This window comes from Euprymna scolopes, chromosome 3 (assembly GCF_053919585.1).
Source record: "Euprymna scolopes isolate OS-2025 chromosome 3, ASM5391958v1, whole genome shotgun sequence".
In the NCBI taxonomy this organism is placed as follows: domain Eukaryota; kingdom Metazoa; phylum Mollusca; class Cephalopoda; order Sepiida; family Sepiolidae; genus Euprymna; species Euprymna scolopes.
In genome coordinates, this window is record NC_136484.1 from 26,690,118 (window position 1) to 26,712,819 (window position 22,702).

The 22,702-nt window shown below is 34.3% G+C and overlaps 1 protein-coding gene across 1 annotated transcript in view; it reads left to right on the forward strand.

Annotated features, from left to right (window-relative positions):
* LOC145254268 (protein THEM6-like) overlaps positions 1–22,437 on the forward strand; it is a 59,134-nt gene extending 36,697 nt beyond the window's left edge. The window contains exons 2-3 of the mRNA XM_080113010.1: positions 15,536–15,735; positions 22,053–22,437. Coding sequence (XP_079969136.1) covers positions 15,536–15,735; positions 22,053–22,286 — 434 coding nt within the window. The 3' untranslated portion in view covers positions 22,287–22,437. The remainder of the gene's footprint in view (positions 1–15,535; positions 15,736–22,052) is intronic.
* The last annotated feature ends 265 nt before the right edge of the window (positions 22,438–22,702 follow it).

A 22,702-nucleotide genomic window follows, 5' to 3' on the forward strand; every position in this document is an offset into this window, starting at 1 on the left:
AAACGATGACTTATTTTTTGGTTAAGTTTAAAATTTTAAAGATTTAGATTATACAAACACATTTTAATTGAAAATAATTTACAGTTAGATTTATAGAAAAGTGTTTTCCTTTTGATTCTAAAGACAATGGATACCCTCTGAAAGGGCACCTGTATAATGAGGGGTTTATAGTGAAGCCAGGGTTGTGTTTTATCCACATCAGCAAGTCCTGGGAATATGTTTACCAGCAAGAACAGTTGGAAATAAGTCATACACCATCCACTATGAGTATGCAATTCCTACGCTATGCACCTAGAAAACGGTGCTATTTAAACTTGACGGTACTTGTACAGTTTAATCAAGACATTAAAAAATGAAAATATCGAAAAAAAGTTTAAATTGTACGTATCCGTTATGGAATGAAGTTCTCCGAAAAAAAAAAAATTCACTTAATTTCATTGAGTAGTTTTTTTTGTTTTTTTTTTTTTTCAGCGAAAAAACAATTTGATACTGAGCAAAAGGTTCGATTTTTAGGAAGAAAAGCTAGTATTAAAGATGGGAGTGTCGACACTTTAACTGGAGTTATCTCCCCATGGCGTGTTCTAAAATTCAAGCAAAAATTAAAAAAAAACAAGATGTTTGCCTTCAACGCGCTCTCATAAAAACGTGTTTTTCCGCTGTAAAAAAAAACTAATAGATTAAATTAAGTGAAATTTTTTTTTGAGATCTTCAATTCAAAACGGATACGTACAATATAAGCTTCTTTTTTTTTTTTTTTTTCGACAATTCCATAGGCATGCAGTTCTAAGAAAGAAGCCTTGTTCATGGAATCTACGTTTAGGTTTAGGCACAGATAAAGAGTGGGGGAAATTGTTGATAGTCTTTTCTGCTAGACGAGTGTTTCTTGTGAAAGTTTGGCGAGGAGGGACCATAGATTGGAGCTCAGTCGAGCACTTGCCATGAAAATAAAGATAAAGCAGGTTTAGTTATAGATTGAAATGGCTTGTTTCGTTTAATTCTGTTAAGACTCAGCTATTGTCTTTTAATCATAGTGGTGTCCCTTTTCTTACTTAGAGTCTTATGAGAAATCGACTCTAAAATATTTTGGTCTTTCTTTCTCATTCTCTTTCTTTCAATTGAGTCGAGGAAGATAGGTGAGAAACAATATCAGAATGGAAGATTGTGTCATCAGCATAAATGTTAATTTTTTGAATAATATTTTCTGGAACATCAGAGAACATTAATTCATAATTGACCGTTTAGAAATTATTTATGTAAATTAGATACATAGAGGTTTCTTTACTATAATATTTTTATATTATAATACAGTATTTAAAAAAAAAATATGCTTTCTTTTATGAAATACATATATTAGATCCATTGCTCTTTCTGATTTTCCTAAAATCAGTTCTCTCTGTAGCTCTTAAAAGTTTCTCGCACGCGAGGCTATTTTCTATTTCTACAAATTAACTATCAGACCATGCATGGAGTACTGCTGTCATATTTGGACAGGTGAATTTGTACCGTTTGAAGGTTCTTAATTAATTGCAGAAACGTATCTGAAATTTGATTGGCCACACCATTTCTTCTTTACTACAACCTCTCTCTCACAGACGTGATGTTAGTTTGTTTTTTGTTTTAATACTGTTATGACATGTGTTCTTTAGAATTGTCTGATCTTTCCCTGCATCATTTGTTCCAGCTTGTTTGACTCGTTAGTCTAGTGGTCTCTACCAATTCACTGTTTTGATACCTCATTCTAATACAGTTTCTTATTCCAGTGTACATGATTGACGTTCTAAGGCTAAGTTTTGTATTTTGTTACAAGGGAGTTGCCACTTATTAAGGCTTAAGGCTACTCAAGAATAATGGTTAATCTCTAAGGTGGTTAGTGAGACAACAGCATAATAATCAGTAGTGATGGAAATTTGTTAGAATTTGATTATTTAATATGACAGCTCAAGAAGTTGTTTACATTAGACTTGAAGATGACTGTTGTAGTCGGCTGGAAAGCAGGCTCGTGGCACAGAAGTCCATAGGTCAGCAATTCTAGGAAAGAAACTTTGTTCATGGAATTTGTGTCTAGATCTAAGTACAGATAGAGAGTGGGGGGGAGATTTTTGATAGTTGTTATAGATAGACGAGTGTTGAATGTTTTGCAGGGGGTAACCATAAATTGAAACTCAGTTCAGCACTTGCCAGAAACATAACGATAGAGCAAAGACAGTCTCGCAATGTCTCTTCTGTGAGAAGAGGTTTCAGGTAGGATAAAAGGATATCACCTACTTGGTTTCGAAGCTGATTTTGAACTCTGTTAAGGCAGCAAAAGTTGCTCTGAGCAGCTCCACCCCAGATATAATAGCAGTAATCAATTTTAGGATGTATTTGCATATTATGTTGCAAAAAGACATCTCATTAGTCTACTATCTTTTCTTATTGTTTTCTAATTTAATGATTGTTTTTATTTTAATATTGCACATTTTTCTATTCTTATATTATGCATATAAACTTTTCTAGACAATACTGAGGCAAAGTTCTTGCTAGTAGATAATGGCTTATTATTCTAATGCTGCACCAAATAGAAGTATTAGGCCATTACTAACCAGAAGAGTATTACCACTGTCAACCAAAGGAAAATTCTATCAGACATGTGTATGCAGTGTTATGCTGTATAGATATTAAACTATACTAATGGATTGAGGACATGTGTTGCATGAAGAGGAATGATGAGAATGATATGCTGGATGTGTAATATGAGCCTTAAATACAGGCTTAGATCTGATGACCTCAGAGAAAATTTAAATCTGAATATGAAGATGTGTGCAGAACAGGAGACTTTGTTGGTTTGGTCACATTGAAAGAATGGATGAGATGTAGAACAGTTGAGGTATCAGGCTTAGTTGGTTAGAGAAAATATGGAGAGAGTGATAAGGATGGATTTGAGAAAAAAAATAAAGACTTAGCCAGAGCCGTCTATGTAAAGCAGACATTAAACCAAGTCTGATATATCATTCAAGGTTTGTTTATGTTGATGAGTATGCGGTTATTGATATTTTGGGCCAGACTGAATGCACCATTCTTGTATTTGTTAGTTAATTTTCTTTGAAAATGTGTTATATTTAAGAGGGTGCCGGGAAAACTCGTCCCGGGAAAACTCGTCTCCGGAAAACTCGTCTCCGGAAAACTCGTCTCCGGAAAACTCGTCTCCGGAAAACTCGTCCCCTTTCGCTAGGTAGGAAAACTGGTCCCTTATTGAATAAATATCGATTGAAAACACATTTTATGATCGTTCTTGAAGGAGATATTGTTTTTTAAAATAAACTATAGCCCCCCCCCTAATATTTTAAAAAAAATATTTTTACTTGTTTAATGTTTTTTTGTGTTTTTAATAAAAGCGTTAATTATGTTCATAAACGAGACCGCATATTTTTTTTTATATTAATATGAAAATAATTTACTTATATACTGTTGCTTATAAAAGGGTAAAATCGATTTTTCTACCTCGCCGACTATGTTGTTTATTTAATTTATTTTGAATCGTTTATTTGGTAAAGAAAAAAAAAACCCAGAAAACAAACAAAAAACATGTCGGTCGAGTGTTACGGGAGAACGAGGGGGTCTTGATAATCGCTAAAAAAATAGAAAATTAAAGAAATTACTGAGGGAGATTTGGTTTTAAAAAGAAAATAATAAATTTTAATATTTTTTAAAATATAATTTAGAGAGAGAGAGAGAGGGGGGGATAAAACCTCCCTTCGAAAAGCAACCAACAAAAAATGAAATTAAAAAGATTCTTGATAAACGATAGCGAAGTTTTCAATAAAATTGATTAATAAATTTATTTAGTGATTACTTTCTCTCTTAATGATTGATTTTAGAATTTTGAAGTAAAAATTAAAAAATTAAAAATGAGTTAACGAGAGATTGTTAGCACATGGCATCTCTCGCGGCAAAAAAATATTTCGCTTTTAATTTATTAGTTAATTTTTGCAAAATTTGACAGGACGACAATAAATGTTGATAATTGATAAAATCATAATTTTAAATAACGCATGAGTGCATTTGGTATGACAGAAAACAAAAACATAACAACAAAAAACTATCATAATTAAAAAACAAAACCAAAAGCGTAACGAAGAATCGAATCGCTCCCTGTTTTTTAATTTTTGGGTTTTGTTTTTTTTATTGTTTTTATGACTCCAAAAAACATCGTTAAAATAAGAACAAAAAAAATTTGTAATTAACTTTGTATGAACATAATAAACGCTTTAAAATAAGTTAAATCACTAAGAACTGAGCCAGTTAGGTAGAAAACGGACACTTAGAAAATCGATTTTATTTAAAAAAAAAAAAAAAAAAAAAAAAACATTAAACAAGTAAAAATATTTTTTTTAAATATTATGGGGGGGGGGGGCTATAGTTTATTTTAAAAAACAATATCTCCTTCAAGAACGATCATAAAATGTGTTTTCAATCGATATTTATTCAATAAGGGACCAGTTTTCCTACCTAGCGAAAGGGGACGAGTTTTCCCGAGACGAGTTTTCCCGAGACGAGTTTTCCCGGGACGAGTTTTCCTAAATTCATTTAAGAGTGTAAGTATCAAGTATAATTATTTCAAGATGAGGCCGTTAAGTGTGAATTAGTGACTGAAACCGTGTGAAAATGTAAGCCCCACTAGTAAATGATGAAACAATATTAGTTTGAAAGACGGTTTGGCCTGCACCCAAAACTTAATGATTAGCTGTCACAAAGTGATTATTCAGTTTCCCTCCCTTGAATAATCAATAAACAGAAATATTCTTTTCTTTTTTTATCTTATTCATATCGTACGAATCCGATGATTTTATTGTTGGCATTGGTTTTCCTGATATTTTTCTAGTTGAATTTTTTTTAGAACATGCATGTATCACTATCACATTTTCAGAGTTCTGTATTAGCTAAGTATCATGATGTTCCTAAGTTTTATGCAATCCTTAATTAGTTTAGTAACCTCTGTCTATTGCTAACGATTTTATGACTATGGCTTAATAAAAGAAAAAAAAGAAAAAAGATATCAGTTACTTACAGAAGGGACCACATGAAGGTTGCCAACATTCTAAATGAAAATGTTTTTGTGGAACAAACTGGATTCAAACTTTTCATGTATTTTGGCTGCATTTTATGGGTATTTTAGCATAAATCATCCTTGTTCATCCTGTGACCAGATAGTGCACCAGGCAACACCGAATAGTCTTGCTACTGGGTCGAGAAGCGGTCAGTTTTCTGGGTGGTCCTTTTGACACAAGTTCAGATTTCACATTGTTGGATGTAACAGTGATAAAGATGAGGATGGAAAAAAAAGAATAAATCTGTTTTCTTAACAGATAATAAAAATGCCCCCCCCACACAAGCTGTATAGTTAAAGGATTTAAGTGGAAATCATAAAAATATTTTCTAGGCAGGGAAAATTTGGCACTTGAGTTTTATTTGAGGGACGTCAGAAAATCAAGTCAAGTAGTTAACTGTTGAGTGGTTTTAATTATTGGATTGTGAAATCACTTTGAGGGTTAACTATGATGACCAATTCACTTATCCTACCTTATACATATGGTCTTTGGGAAATCTCTCCTACAAGTGATGGTAAAGGGTACAGAGATAGAGAGAGGAGAAGGGGAAAGACAAAGCCCCAAATACAAAGGAGACATTAATTAGAAATTATAGAGAAAGGCGTGTTTTTTGGCCAGTTCAGGAGAATTCGTTGGTGAGGAGAGTTCGTTGAGTGAAAAAACTTAATTTAAACCATTATAATCCTGCACTTAGAAGTCAGTCTGATTTACCAAGCTTATAAAGGCTCCCAGCTCATGTCCTTACTGAGACGATACCTGTAACAACGTTGAATAATTAATCTTACTAAAAAGAGTGCTTTTGTGATTTCTTTTGTTGTTTACCTGTGGTTGTGAAATGTTTCACGATGCAGCAGAGGGGAGTGACACCTGTGCCTGCGAAAGAGGACCTCCTCCTCAAAGTCCAACTTCAGATGACCAGTCAAAGGACTCTTGTGGTAGGGTTACCGACCAGCCATCGTTAGAGCAGAGCTGCCATATGAACTTAGGGTTATGCATGAGTTGCGTGTTTGAGTAAAAAAGCAATGAGTTCCAGCAACCAGCGAGCGTCTGGCAGAGGTAGTACGGTCCTAGCCACTATACGAAGAAAAGATGAAGACAACGGTAAAAACTAGACGATAAAACCACAAGGAGTTATGATTAAGTAGCATTACAAGCGTATGCTGTATTTTCGTGGACATCAACAATATTACATACCTAATATGCTTCAACAAGTCATATCTTTTTTTATTTGTTGGTTAATTTTTAAAAGAATTACATTGATGAAAAGAGAATAGAATAAGCATTCAAATGGTGTTAATGTATTTTTCTTTTATGCGTTCAATATTTTTATGCTCCAAGTTAAAAATGAAAAAACAGTAAAAATGATGACAGCAAAAAAAATGATTATAAATTTCATTAAAAAAAATTCTTAATGCTTCAATATTTTAAGTTATACATTTATATTTTTTACTAGAATATCTTGTCCTTTTCTTTTCCAGTTTTAACAACTAGTCCTTTACATTCCCATGTTTAAGCTTAACCATATTACTTTTCATGCTCTCATTTTTCTATTGTAATCCATGATTTTCCCAGGCTTCCAGTAAATTCACTTGTTCGTTGTTTAATTTCAGTCTTATTTTTTGTCCCCATAAACAACTCTACTTTCAATACCCCCCCCCCCATTATCTCCCTTTCATTCTTTCATTCTCTCTGTTTCACTTGTTACTTCTCTTTTCGCAAGAATGGTGAATTAGTAGCAACAGTAGTCGTAGAAGCGACGTGGTTGCTATGGAAACTAGTCATAAAAAAACGTCACTCACCTCCTTACGTTTTTTACGATTTTCAACACCGGTAAATTCATCATTCACTGAACGAAAATTGAAAAAAAAAAATTCACAATATAGCTGAGAAGGTGGTCTATAAACTGTAATAATTGTTTGAAATTTGGTTGAAAAATGAGTGAGCGGTGAAGCTTTAAAGCAGTTCTAAATGACTAAAACTGACACTTAATCATATATTCAAACGCTACCATGTTTGAATGATATTATTGTTGTTTTTTGTTTTTTTTATGCTATGTTTATTTCTTAAAATTTATAAAACAATATCCAATTTAAAAGAAAAATCCGTTAGACTTATGTGAAATTCAAACTTATTGTTAAAAATGAATTAGTAGATTAGTTTCATAACAAAAATTTAAATTTGAGGATGTTTCCATTGGTAATGCAAATGCTATTTCAAACTTTAGTAAAACTAACTTTTCAATTGAAATAGCTTCTTTTTTTTTGATACTTGAACATGTTTAAAAACTGAAAATAGCTGTTTACCATTTAAGAACTTCGATTTATTTTTTTTCTTTAATCTTAATTTTAATAATTAATCAAACTTTTAAAAATATTTTCTTAATATTTCTTTAGTTCTATTCTATGAATGTTAATTTTGGTTAAGAAAAGAAAATTGATACTATCAATGAAGTCTTTGGTTGAAGAGTGTCTAGTTTTGCTATTGTATTGCATCCTGTTTTTTTAATCCAAAAATAAACTTGCTTTTTGTAATTCTGACTACAATAGAAACAGCAAATATTTCATCATCATTCTTCTCCGTTCCTTTTGTTTTCTCTCGTTCTCATCTCTGAGCATATCTTTTATCATATCCAAAATCTCGTTATGGAAATCACAAGAGTTGCCGCCGACATCAAAAGGAATTGACTGTATAGAGACAACAAGAAAGTTAAATAAATGAATAAATAATGTCCACACATAATTGAATGTGAAAGTATAAGAAAGTTTTTCAGATAAATTACATCAGTTAACCGAGGCTTTTTAGTTAATGAAGCTATTATGGTGGCAGAATTAAATTGCTACACAAGTCTTCCTTTATCCAATTTTGCTAACGATTTGCTTTCAAAAATAGATTCTGAAGAAAAAGTAAATAAACAAAGAAGTTAAAAAGAAACGTGCACACATAAACAACCTTGTGTTGTTTAATTGCCTGCGGACATAATTAGACAGAAAATACATCCTAGAGTCAATAGGTTGGAATATGCTTTTAATAGCAAACGCGCTATTGACTATATAAAACGTACAAGCAGTAAATACATGCCGAAATAGACAGGTAGAAACTGGATGTTATTTCAACAGATGAGTTTATAATTTTAGAATACTCGGCCAGTTATTTGTTTTTGAGAATTTAGTTATTTCAATTGATCCACTTGAGAATTAAGTGTAAGGCGTGTATGAAATTATATCAGCAAAAATGCATCGAGGCATTGTTGTGTCCAATAAGTGCGTATCAAGATTAGCAAAGATGAACATAGAATTTGAAATGCTAGTTGCAACACCCGTCTCAGGAAAGGTTCATAATAATGAGGCACACTTATTTCCTAATGAGTCCCCACTTTTGCGGTTTTCGTCCAGGAAAAAAAAAAAAATAGTAAAGCATATCTGAGAAAATTGACCAAGTCCTTTCTACTTATCCTTCAGCTAACATTCATATATGTGGAGACTTCAATGTTCACAACGTCGAATGGTTGACCCACTCAAACAAGACCGATGATGAGGGGAGGTTCTGTCATGATTTCTCCATTGCCTATGACCTCACTCAGATTGTTCAGGAACCTACCCGTGTGCCCGATAATGACGGCCAGTATGCGAGCCTACTAGACCTTTTTCTCACAACTTGCCCTGAACTATGTTCAGTTTCTGTTCTGTCGCCTCTTGGATCTTCCGACCACTCTGTTATATCAATCAAGATAAAAATGAAATGTAATAAGTCCCCAGACGTACCTCTTCATCGTACAGTATATCGATACACTAAGGCTGACTGGGATAGCTTCCGTACATTTATATCTGATCTACCTCTGCATTCCATGTTTAAAAAGGATGTGTCCTCTATAGTATTAGACCTAACTGAATGGTTAATTGTAGGTATTGACCATTTCATACCCTCTAAAAAGTTTCAGCAAAAACCTAACAGCCAGCCATGGTTCTCTCCAGAATGTGCTGCTGCCATTGCGCACAGAAATCACTTTTTCCACTGCTTCAAACGTAATAGATGTATGGAAACTAAAGCCGTTTTCAGGACTGCCAGCAACCATTGTAAGAAAGTAATAAGGAACGCAAGAGTGTTGTATGCTCAATCTGTTAAGTCCAAAGTAGCTGAGCAGCGGCTTGGTTCCCACCAGTTTTGGCAAATAGCAAACAGAATCCTGAACAGAAGCGTGTGCTCCATCCCAACTATTATCAATGGACCTGAGGTAATCTCGTCAGCATCAGACAAAGCCAAACTCTTTGTCAAGAACTTTGCAGCTAATTCTACCCTTTGCGACCAAGACCGCCAACCCCCAATATTTCCTCCTGTATCAGAAAACACGCTATGTGATATACGTATATCTGTATGTGATGTTGCGAAGCTAATCAAAAACCTTGATTCGAGTAAAGCAACTGGCCCTGACGGTATTCCAATTATAGTACTCAAAAAACTTCAACCTGAATTAGCGCCCATACTTACAAAACTGTTTAAACGTTGTCTTAAGGAGAATAGTTTCCCATCTCCGTGGAAAATCTCATCAGTATGCCCTGTATTTAAGAATTCAGGTGATCGCTCATCCCCCTCTCAGTACAGGCCAATAAGTCTCCTGTGCGTCATGAGTAAGTTGCTAGAATCTGTGTTAAATACAGAAGTAATCAAACATCTTAACAAAAATAACCTTCTTAGTGACACTCAATATGGTTTCCGTTCTGCTAGATCTACAGCAGATGTCCTTACAGTTATATCGCATAGGATTAGCAAATCTCTCGACGGTGGCAATCTTTCTAGGGCAATTGCACTTGACATATCAAAGGCCTTTGATAGGGTATGGCATAAAGGTTTACTTCATAAGATCGCTAGCTATGGTATAGCTGGAAAAGTCTTCTCAATTATTAAATCATTTCTTTCTGATAGGTTCATAAGAGTAGTAGTTGAGGGGCAAAAATCAGAAGCTCACAGTATTAATGCCGGTGTCCCTCAGGGATCCATCCTGGGCCCAACTCTTTTCCTGATCTACATTAATGATCTTCCAAATCATATCCTTACATCATTTGTAGACATTTATGCTGACGACACTACCATTTATGGTAGCACATCTAAGACAGTAAATGACCAAGTTCTCTCCAATTCTCTCTCCTCTGATCTTGAGCACGTAGTACAATGGGGAAAGGAGTGGCTGGTTACTTTTAATGCATCTAAAACCAAGCTTCTCTCTTTACATCATCAACATTCTAATTCACATTTGTCATCAATTGAAATGAATGGCTCTCGTCTTCAGGAGGCCTCAAGTTTTGACAAGCTTCTGGGCTTGACCATTACTCCTGATCTTAAATGGAACACGTATATCAAATCTGTTGCCAAGGCCGCTGGAAAAATGGTGGGATCTTTCTATCGATCCAGTAGATATCTCACTGCTGATGCTATTCTCTACCTATATAAGAGCCAGGTACGTCCAAGGATGGAATACTGTTGCCACATCTGGGCAGGAGCTGCTAGAAAGGACTTGTCCTGCCTTGATAGAGTTCAAAATAGACTTCGTAGCCTCGTAGGAGATGTCCTTTTCTCCTCCTTGCAACCTCTATCTCACAGAAGAGATGTTGCGAGTTTGTCTCTGATGTATCGTTATTTTCATGGAGAAAGTGTTCAACTGAGCTTCAATCTATGGTCCCCCCTCGCCAAACTTTCACAAGAAACACTCGTCTAGCTGTAAACACTATCAATAATTTCCCCCACTCTTTATCTGTGCCTAAACCTAAACGTAGATTCCATGAACAAAGCTTCTTTCTTAGAACTGCACGCCTGTGGAATTGTCTTCCGTTTTCCTGCTTTCCGGCTGACTACAATATGGTTGTGTTCAAGTCTAAAGTAAATAAGTTCTTGATGAGCCGTTCCATATAAGTTATTAAATTTACCAAATTTTCATTACTAATGATTACTATATTGACCAATTTCTACTGTACACTCTTTAACCCTTATCCTTGAGTGGCCTCTGGGCCTTGATAATGTGGTGACGCCTTTGTAAAAAAAAAAAAAAAAAAAAAAAAAAAAAAGTTATGAATTGATTGGGGTAGGTTGTTTTCATGGTCGTTTTGGTTAATGACTTCCATACGTTCGGTATAATCCAACGGCTTTCGTTGTTCACCGAGTCTTGCCAAAAATAGATTAAAAAAAGTTTTTTTTTAATTACTCTAGTAATAATTATATATTTATTCTTCCCATCTCTCTCTAAGAATATATGTTTTATAATGAACAAAAATACAGTTTGCCACACTAATCCCTTCTTATAAAAAAAAAAAAAATTTTGTCTGGGGAGGGAGGGGGGTAATTTAAACAAACTGAGCCACAGCGTGGTCGGGTACGGCTGCTTCAGAATAAAAACAACGTGAATATTCCTTTATTTCATTGATCCTCCACACAGAAAGTTGGAGATATTTTTACTCATGTTGATATCTACTCCCACTACCACCTATTTCTCCGGGTATTGTTATTAATGCCATTAATATTTCATTAAAGACCGTTCTATTGTCTGCTATGTACTATATATTTTCAATCTAAGTAATGACTACTGCTTTGAAATTTACTTTCCTTCCCTAAGGTCCTGGGTATGATTTTAAAAGACATCCAGTAGTGAGGCTCCATTTGGGAGCTGTGGGGAATGTGAAGTTGTTTTTTAGTTATCATTGCTCTCAGGTCCACTTGGGCCCATAATAACACCTGTTAGGGCATTTAGTGCTACCAGATCAGGCTGTCTGAAAATATTGACTTCCTGATCAAAAATGCACTAAACAGCGCAGATGATTGGGGACTGCATGTGAATTTAATATTCCCTTGATACTTCTTCCTTTGGAGGAAGCCAGTTCAACTCGCCTAGTATGAATTCCATACAACAACAATATTAATAGATTCTTAAGTAAACGGTAATATTACTTTTCCTAAAGTGTAAGATCTAAGTAGTGTAGTTAACGTCTTAGTACATTGGTCATGTGAAGAGAGGTGAACATCAACGATTCTGTTCAATGCCTCTTCAAATAACTAATGGAGAAACATTTGATAGTGATGAATATCTGGCTGATGATGATGATGGTAAAATCGAATTTCAAATTGTTGCTGGTCAAATGCCAATGAGAAACTTCAAGAGGATGCTGTTCTTTGTAGGTATGCAACTATTCTCCATTATGACTTATTAGAAATAAGTCAAGATTGTCTTTATTTAAGTACTAGCAGGGGGGCCCGATGTTGCTCAGTAGTGAATAAACAAATATTCCACACTCCCAATATTTTCATTGTCATCAAAATCTGTAGAATCACCCATTTTTCCATTAAATTACTTGATTGCCTTCTTTAGTTGGGGGCACACCACAGTGCATCGGAAAGAAGGTTACATGCTTTCCCACAGTCCACAATACATTGCACTGTAGAGAACCTATAGTTGATTTTATAAAATTATTTTTTATATATAACTAGTGGGGGTACCCGGCGTTGCCTGGGTGTTTGGAGGTGTGTGTACTGTTAAATAAAAAAAGAAACGGGGGGGGGGGGTAAAAGTTGGTAGGATCGAACCCGAAGCCCTGAGGTGAAGTTTGAAAATAAAATCGGCCAGCCAGAATGAGTTACTGAAAGGTGTTTGAATTTATTTAAGTAAGAACCAAATTGACAGGTGCATGCACGGAAGTCGTAGAGCATTACGACAACGATGTAAGCAATAACTATTCAGCAAATGAGGCCAATGACCAGGTTTGTTTGTTATAAGCGAAGTAAAAAAAGAAAACACAAAAACGAACGTTAAAACTTAAGCGGGGGGGATCAAAACATCGAAAAAAACACAAAAAAAACTAACGTAAGGCAAACGAACGATGTTAAATGTAAAAATCGAAAAAAGAAAAAAAAAACGAACACGTGAAAAATGGCTTAAATAAGCCTGTTTCGATATTAAAATTTAAAAAAATCGGTGGGTACCCGGGTGTTTTTTGGTGTTGCTAAGAATAAGCGAAGTAAAAAAAAAAACTAAAAAAAAACAGAAAAACGAAAGTTACGTGGAAAATGGCTTAAATAACATTGCTTCAATATTTAAATTTTAAAAATCGAAAAAAAAAAAAAAAAGGACATCTCTCACCACGATTCGAACCCAAAACGTTTAGATAATGAACTAACATGCTAACTGAGCTAACGCGACGTACATAAAATTTAGTCAGTTCTTCAAGTATTTAAAGTAAATCAGGTCATGACGTCATCTGACGCATGCGTAGAACTGGTCGTCATCACGAGAGGACCGTTTTTGTTGACCCACCCCCACCCTGTCGAAAATTGTCGATGTCAGGGTGAAAAAATGAACGTTTTTGGCCAATTTTTCAATATTTTTTTGTGCGAAGGATGGGGCTTCAATATGATACCGAGTTTGTGAATTTTCGTCATGTCTGTCGAAAGTTTTTAGCGGACACACAAACACACATTTTCGCTTTTATATTTATAGACTAGCAAAAGTACCCGTCGTTGACTGGGTTCAGAAACAGCCTACAGAAAATGGACTCTGATTTATTAAAGTACTAGTGAGGGGTACCCGGTGTTGCCCGGGTGTTTGTAGGTGTGTGTGAAAAAAACAGATGCCCGTGAAAAAAAAACGAAGCCTTGACGACGCGCAGTTGGAAAATAATAAAGTGTGAAAAAAAACAGGTGCGCATTTTTGATTGACGTGACAGCGATAGCTATTCAGCAGTTACGATTTTATGCAGGACAGTTTTTATTAGGGGAAGTGTCCAGTCTCAAAATGAAAGCTACCGTCTGATATGACAAAGTCAACATTGAACAAACGTTACTTAGCTCTCTAGAGACCACTGGCTCTGGGCCGGTGATGAGTCGAGTTTCGCTTTTTATTTATACCGGAAACCGAATGTAACGCGTGCCGATGCGGGAAATGTGGAATAATTAACGTTTGAAAGTCAATAAAATTAAATAGACAGGCTAGCTCCGTGGTTAAGTGTGAGATATTACAATTTATAGATGATATAAAAAGTTTTAAGAAGTTGCGAAGCGAGCGAGTGCTTCTCTGAAAGAAGCCTTTTGTGGACATCGAGGAAAAGCGTACATACATACATACATTTTCGCTTTTATATATATAGATGGCATAAATTAAAGTTTAAAATGCAAAAGTTAAGTATCATTGTTCAGTTGTGCCTAAAAAGAAACACTCGTTTCAAATGCGCCCCTGTCTTATCAAAAAACATATTGTTGATTTTATATGCCGGTCTCTTCTGCTTGCGTAGTGATAAAACTTCTCAAATGCACTGTTAGGCTGTATAAGGGTGTTAACTTTGGTCAACATCAGACTGTTCCTTCTTTAATCAGAATTTTTCAATTATAGATTTTCGATACTTATTGGAGGGCATTCTAATACAAAACCTACCTAAGAATACTCCCGGGCACAAATACATTTATGTGAAATTTCAAAGAAATCAACCCAGCCATTTCGGAGTCCATAGGGAACGAACTCCTACACACAAACTGTCTTTTCTATATAAGTAAATATCTTTTATTTATATGTTTTCAAAAGTCTGTTTTTCTTCGGAGAAATGTCTGACTTCCATATTTTCCTTACAATTTAATAGATTTTTAATGTGTGTGAATGAATTAATAAGGAAGAATTGGCACCCATATCGTCTGTACTTCAATGGAAAGTGTTAGGTCTAAACAAGCACACACAAACAATCAACAAGGTGTGTCTAGAAGGAATGGTAGAAGGGTGCAGAAAAAAAAGGGAAACCATTAAGAGAATGTGTAGAAATGAAAGACAAGAAGTCTCATTCTAACATTAACTAACAGCTTTATTGATTATCTTTGTTAGTAGGTTTGTATAGAGAAAGGATTAGTCATAGAAAGTGTTCCTGTGTAGAGACTTAGATTAAATATTAGAAAGGCCTGTTGAAAGAGTTCATGTATGTGTGTATCTAAGTTAGTAGTAGAAACGGGCATCAATGTGTATGGACAATCACAAAAGATTAGAAACATCACTGTAGGAAGATAAAAGTTCATTTATGTACCTTATTGAAGTTTGCTTGCTATGTTGGATTATTTGTATTCCGTCTTAGTCAAACCCCGGGCCCGAAGGTTGGTGTGAGTTGTGTGGCATCCCACATGGAGTTGTTGTCAGTCCAAGGTCTGGGAAGAAAGAGAGAGAGAGTTACCATGTGTTTAACCTTTTATAAACTCAAGCCACGAGAATTCGCTCTTGCTGATGTTTCTTGCAATCTTGTCAGCTACAAATATATTTTTCTAGACTTTCAGATCAGTTAGTCAACTAAACAGTGAGAGATTGAAATCTTAAAGGCAGTAAAAATGCCGTAGATCATCTTTTGCCATATGCGGAAAACATGACGATGAATTATTTTTTTTTACAAAATCTTTTTTATATTTAATTTCATAAATTTCTTTTTTTTTTTTGCTTTCAGCCATTTGTTTGACTCCAGATATGGATTTCCAGTGGCACATGAATAATGCTCGATATTTGCGTGAATGTGACTGGGCTCGATTTTCCTTCTGGATACGAAACAGTGGTTTAAGAACTCGAAATATGATGTTGGTAAAGTCATCAACTGTCCGGTACCGCCGATCAATACAGCTTTTTGATACTTACAAAATAAAAACGAAAGTAAGTAATTTAGAATACATACATATTCTAATACAATTTTTTATACTTTTTTAATTCCATATGAATTTATGCAACCGCAAAAAAGTTATGTTATGACAGTAGTTGTAATAGTTGCTCAATAATGAGAATGACTGTTCAAATTATTAGATGACTTGTACACATTAATTTTTTTTTAAATAGATCATACATTGTGGTGAACAAGACCCACTCTCTCCACGAGGGAAGTAATGTCTATATACGTGCATGGCATTAATTTGGAGTTTTCCTTCTCAACCAGTTGCTCTATATGTTTTAATCTAGTCTAACATACTATTTTAACAATTTGATATACAGTTGTGTGTGAATAAGAATACAGAAATAAAGTTTTGATATGAATTCAGTTTGGAAAGAACTAAGTAATCAGATTTTGAAAAATATTTTTGGAAGACAATAAAGGTACAAATTCTTTAAGGGACTGTGATTACTTCATTCAAAGATAATCTCTACTAATAAACTAAGCAACTTTGTGTGCGTAGGTTCATTCCCATGAACTCAAAAACTGCTGGACCAATTTTTATGAAATTTCACACAAAGGTACTTTGTGTGCCTGGCAGTGTTCTTAGATAGGTTTTGTATCGGAATGTCTTTGATAAGTATCGATAATCAGAATAATCTGATAAAAGAAGCAACAGCTGATTTTGACTTAAGTTAACACCTTACACAGCCTAACATCACATTTGCGGATTTGAAAAGTTTTATTACCATACAAGCCGAAAGACATTACATATTAAATCAACAGTAAGTTGTTTGATATGACAGAAGCATGTTCAAAATGAATGTTTCTATTTAGACCACAATTGAAGCATGATACTTGACTTTTACATTTTAAACTTTTATTCAAGTCATTATATATAAAAAAAAAGACATAATTTTATAAAATTAATAACTTTTTTACAGTGCAATGTAGACAATAATGTATTGTGGACTAAGTTACTGCAGAGAGGCATATGAAGCTTCCCTCCGGTGCACCATGGTAGATCCCCAACTAGAGCAGGCAATTAATTTGATTGAAAAATGGGTAATTTCAACCAATTTTGATGACAATAAAAATATGGGAGTGTAAAATATTTGCTGATTATCATTCAATCCTGGGCAATGTGTGGTCTCCCTGCTAGTATTAAGTTGTTAAATTGAAATAACTTTTGCAGCAAGATACGCTTTGCTACAAGCAAAGAGTTCTGTGAAAAGGATAATATATACAAGGAAATTTGAAATCATATTGTGCATGGACTATTATTGCCACATCTGGGTTGGTGCATCTACGACTAGTTTCTTCTTCTTAGACATGCTCCAAAAAAAGTCTAATGTTCTGCACTATTGGCCAAGCTCCAATCTCTATCTCATCACTGAAATGCTGCATCCATGTGTTTGTTTTATTATTTTTTTTTTAAATTATTTTTCTTATCAGTTTGTTCAAGCTGGGAATAGGGCATCCTACTGGATGCCAAACATTTACCCGCTATCTTATATATTCCAGTGGAGAGATCTTTTTAAGACTCTGACTGTCCCTTTAAGTGCAATTGTTTAAATCTCTCTTGCACTTGGTTTACTGGGTATATTTGCCAGGTAGTTTTTGAAATTCTTTTTCATAAGTCCAGTTGCTCTTATAATCACATGAATGATAGAGATCTTAAGTATTTTAATGGAATGTTCTCTGATAAATTCATAACATTTGTGCCCTCTCGACACACATACTCCAGACTAACCTGATATTGTTGAATTCTATATTATTTTGAATATTTAGTTAGGATTTACTTATAGTGAAAAGTATCCTTATGCCAGGTTGCCCTGACAAACCACTGTACAGAGGGATCTTAGCTACTCAATGACAATGTCTAGTAGGCATTCAAATCCGTATTTTTAAATACTGGACAAACTGATGAGGTTTTCCAAGATGTTAGGAAGCATCTTTCCTTAAGGCAATGTTTAAACAACTTTGTTAATATAAGTTAGTTCCGGTTTCAACCTTTTGAGCACAGTTGTCAGGGCCAGTAGCTTTGCTGGAATTAAGGTTCTTGATAAGTTTGGAAACAACTCTGATGGATATATAGATGTTGCTTAGTGTTATCAGTCTTTGGAAGAAATTCAGGGGGTAAGCAACCATTATATTACACTGGGCAGAGTTTGATGTTAAGTTCTTTGTGAAGAACTTAGTTTTCCTAGATACTGATGTAATTACGTCAGGTCCATCGATGATGGGTGGGATGGAAGTTATGCATCCATTCAGAACCCTGTTTGTTATGCAACAAAACTCTGGGGTACTTAGCCTCTGCTTAACTGCTTTAGATTTGACAGCTAGGGCAAAAGATTTGTGTTTTCTGTAAGTGGCTGCTAACAGTCTGGGACGCGACTTTAGTTTCTAAGCATCTGTTTCATTTAAAGTAATTAAAATAGTGATTGCTATGTGCAATTGCAGTGGCATATTTAGAGGTATACTATGGTTGGCTATTTGGTTTAAGCTGAGTTTTTAAACCGTACATAGATGTCTATGCCAATAGTTAGCCAGTCTGTCAGGTCGGATGTGATAGACTACACATTTTTTTTGAACATGAAGCAAAGGGGTATATCTGATATGAATGTCCGGAAACTGTTCCAATCCGTCTCCGAGTAGCGATATACAGTGCGATGGAGAGGGACATCTGAGGACTTGTTACTCTTTAATTTTATCTTAATTGAGACAACTGAGTGATCAGAGAATGACATAATGGAGGATAAGCGCAGTTCAGGGCAGGTGGTTAAAAAAGATCTTGCAAATTGTCCATCAGCATCAAAGACACAAATGGATTCGTCGACAATTTGGGTTAGATTATAGGCAAGGGATAAATCATGACATAACTTCCCTTCATAATTTGTTTTGTTTGAGTGGATCAGCCATTCAACATTGTGAACGTTGAAATCTCCACAGATGTGAATGTTGGCTGAAGGATGAGCAGTCAGGATATGGTCAATTTGTTCTGTAATACTCTCAAATATGGTGGCAACATCATCATGGGGGACACTATAGAGCAAATAGGAAAGTGGTGCTGTGAGTAAATGCTACTCAGAAATAATGTAAGGTGGTTTAGAATCTACCTTGGAGATGTCCTTGCTGTAGGAGAAGCCATTCTTAATGTAGACACATATTTCATGTCCATAGCAGTCTTGAGAGTAGGGTTGGAGGTTAAGGTAGAATATCTTTGATGGAAAAATTGTTTAAGTAAACAGTTAAGTCAATGCTAGTTTCATATATGTATGTATAGGTATGTATGTATATGCATATTAATGTGTGCATGTGTATGCATGTGTATGCACGTATATGTATGTGCATACATAAATGCACATGTGCATGTATATCTATATGTATGCATGTATATGCACATCTCTACTCATATATATATATATATATATATATATATAAGGCACTTTCTGTGTGTGTGTGTGTCCATTCTTTATGAACTCTGAAACAGCTGGGCCGATATTTTTGAAATTTCACACAAATGTACTTATGTTTTTGAGAGTGCTCTCAGATTTTGTATTGGAATGCCTCTGATAAGTATCGATAATCAAAAAAATTCTAATTAAAGGAACAGTCTAATTTTGACCAAAGTTAAATCTTCATACAGCCTAACATCACAAGTGCATTTAAAAAGTTTTATCACTGCACAAGCAGAAGAGCTGGACGTAAAAAAATCAACACTAGGTTCTTTGATAAGAAAAGAGCGCGTTTGAAATGAATTTTTATTTAGAACACAATTGGACCATAATATTTGACTTTTGCATTTTAAACTTTAAATCAAACCATTATATAAAAACAATTTGATAAAATAAACAGTAGGCTTTTTTATAGTACAATGGAGACTATTATGTATTGTGCACTAAGTCACTGCGGAAAAAGCTTCCTCTTGATGCAGTGTGTTAGATCCTTATCTAGAGCAGGCAATCAATCGATTCGATTGATAAATGGGCGATTTCACCAATTTCCATAAGTGTATTGGAAGTGTGGAACATTAATCCTCATTCAGTCCTGGGCAACGTCGGGTCTACATACAGTATAATGTAGATGTATTGTGGATTAAGTTACTGTGGGGAGGGAGAAGGCATGTGAAGCTTCTTCCTAATGTGCTGTGGTGAATCCTTAACTAGAGCAGGCAATCAACCGATTTGATTGATAAATGGTTGATGGTTGATTTCAATGACAATATAAGTATTGGAAGTGTGGAACATTCGTGGATCCTCATGCAATTATGAGCAATGTCGTATCTGCCAACTTCATGCCTTGTCTGAAGCAATTTCTATAAAAAAAATGGCTGCCAATGTCTTTTCATCACTATGAAGTGTTGCCTGAATGAAGATAAAAATCAATTATATATTTTTATTTGATTTTAATATTTAAATTGTTGATTCATTTGTAAGTTAAGAATTAGTAAGTATAGCTTATTAAATGACCAGATATAAATCATATAGAATTGTGGCTTGTCATTACATATTTGCATTTATAATTATGTAATGCATGATAACCTTGAAATATGTACCAATACCAGTTACTTTATGAGATGTGTTACCTTTTCACTACTGTTTGTGTTGATAATGGAAATGATATTGCATAGTATTGAAGACGACACCATCTATTATATAAAAGGCAAAATGGGCACGCGTGTTTTTGTATGTCCACGAAAGGCTTTTTTTTTCTTGCGTCGGTTTTTATTTTGGAGAAGTTTCCTTATATTTCCTTATAATATCTCAGATTTAAAAATAGACATCGTCTCTATCTTTATTTTGATCGACTTTCAAAAAATTCTGTGGTTTCCAGTGTTTGTTTGTCTGTTTCGTATAAAAGCAAAACTAATCGAATGCAAAAATGCAATCACCTGGCCTTCTGGACTGGGATGTCTTGAAGGCAATTAGGTTTGATCAATGTGGGGGAAACCCTTTATGTCAGACAATTGTTATTCATTAAGACACTGCCAGAGTTCCCCCTTTTTGGGTGGAGATGGTTTTCTCCAACATGGTGGGGAAACAAATACAACAGAAAGCTGAAAGCTAGACTGGCCTACAGCCAGTCATTTCGCTATCCGCTATGGCATAATGGTTGACATCGCTAAATTTGAACGCTTTACACTTCTGGTCATGTCATGACGTAGCGGTAAACTCTCACGTTTTCTTTCACTTTCTTTTCCGCCTTCGCATCGTGGGTTCGAGCCTGCCTATCAAAAGAATTGGAAGCAGTAAACTCTATTCTCATCTCCCTTCTGCTTTCACTTTGGCTGTCAGTATTTTTTTACTAAAAGTAAATTCATGCAGAAATATTTTATGGCATTTATTTCTTTTCTACATTATACCTCACATCTTAATAATTTCCATTGATTAAAGTCTCATATTATGTTTGCTTAAATTAGTTATACAGTAGAACCCCGGGATATGGTAATCCTAGGATACTGTTTTTTCAGGTTATGACTTGGAATACAATTTTTTTTTCCGGCTCCTAATTACGGTATTTGCTCTGCTTTACAGTGTTATTTATAATGTTATTTGATTATATACATGTGTATTATGTACTGTACTGTATTTTGTTACTAATTTGTAATGTCGCATCTCGGGGTTCTGCTGTATTAGGAATTTATATGTGCATTCTGAGAATGGATTAATTCCCTTTTTATTATTCTTTATCTATTACTCATGGAGATTTCATAGCTGTCTGAGGCTGAACTTATTCTATTACTTATATTCTATTCTAATGTTCATTTTGGTTTACTTTACGAATTCACACTAATATACTATCTTCCAATGATCAATTAAGGGTAGGAGAAATATAGTGTAGTATCTGTTTTGTTTTTATAAAATCATCTTCCCAGGTATTCTCCTCTCCTTAGAGAGGGACACTGTAGTATGTGTTCATTTGTCATAATGCCATCCTCCCAGGCTAGCAAAAATATGCAGTTAGAAGGTTACAATAGCTGGTGAGAATAATTCCTTTTGGGAACTCAAATGGCCTCCAGTAATAAATTATGTTTGCGTGCTAAGTTATTATTGTTATAAATAATGTTTATTTTAAATTTTTTTTATTTAAAAACCTAAATATGTTACACATTGTACTTGAAATGCGCAAAATTAATATCAACTATGAAATAGTTGAATAAATTTCCAAATAATTTTGCTGTCTTGCCTTTAACTGGATGTATTTTTAGTTTTATTCATTAAATATAAATTTAAGTTTAAATTTAAAAAAAAAAAAAGTACCACTTCTGAAAGTGTTTATTTCTTGTATCATGCTTCAGTTTTGTGTTTTGTTTTTCTTTCAGATTCTAAGCTGGGATGAAAAAGCAATTTACCTTCAGCATGCATTTGAACGGCAAAGTGATAACTTTATATGTGCCATTGTTTTAGTGAATGTAGCCTTACTAGGAATGAGTCCACAGACTTTGTTGGAAGAAATTAGTGGAAGAAAATTGGAAGTACCAGCCATGATTCCTGAATTGAAGAAATGGGTTGAGAGCAACCAACTGTCTAGCGAAAGACTACGTAAAGTTGATTAGGAACAATTTTCTATGTACGATTATTCATTATTTATTTATTTATTTATTAAGCAATGTTTGAAGAAAAAAAGAAAACAAATGAAAAAAAATTATTTACTTGTATTCATTCCAAAATACATGTCCACTACTGTAATTTTCACACCATTTTTTTTTCTAATTGTTATTATTGCAGACATTTTGACAGTAAGAATCAAACTGAATCTAAAAATAACCACTGGCATTTAAGTATGTTTTTCTATTCTTAAAACAATTTCTAGAAATAAATAATATAAAAAATTGTAAGTTTAAATTCTTATAAAATAAATAAAGTAACAATTATGGGGTTCATTTGTTTATATTTATAAAAACATTTTTCTATTTCTGTATACATTATTATAAAGGATCTTCCTTATTATCCACATAAAACAGTCTTTATA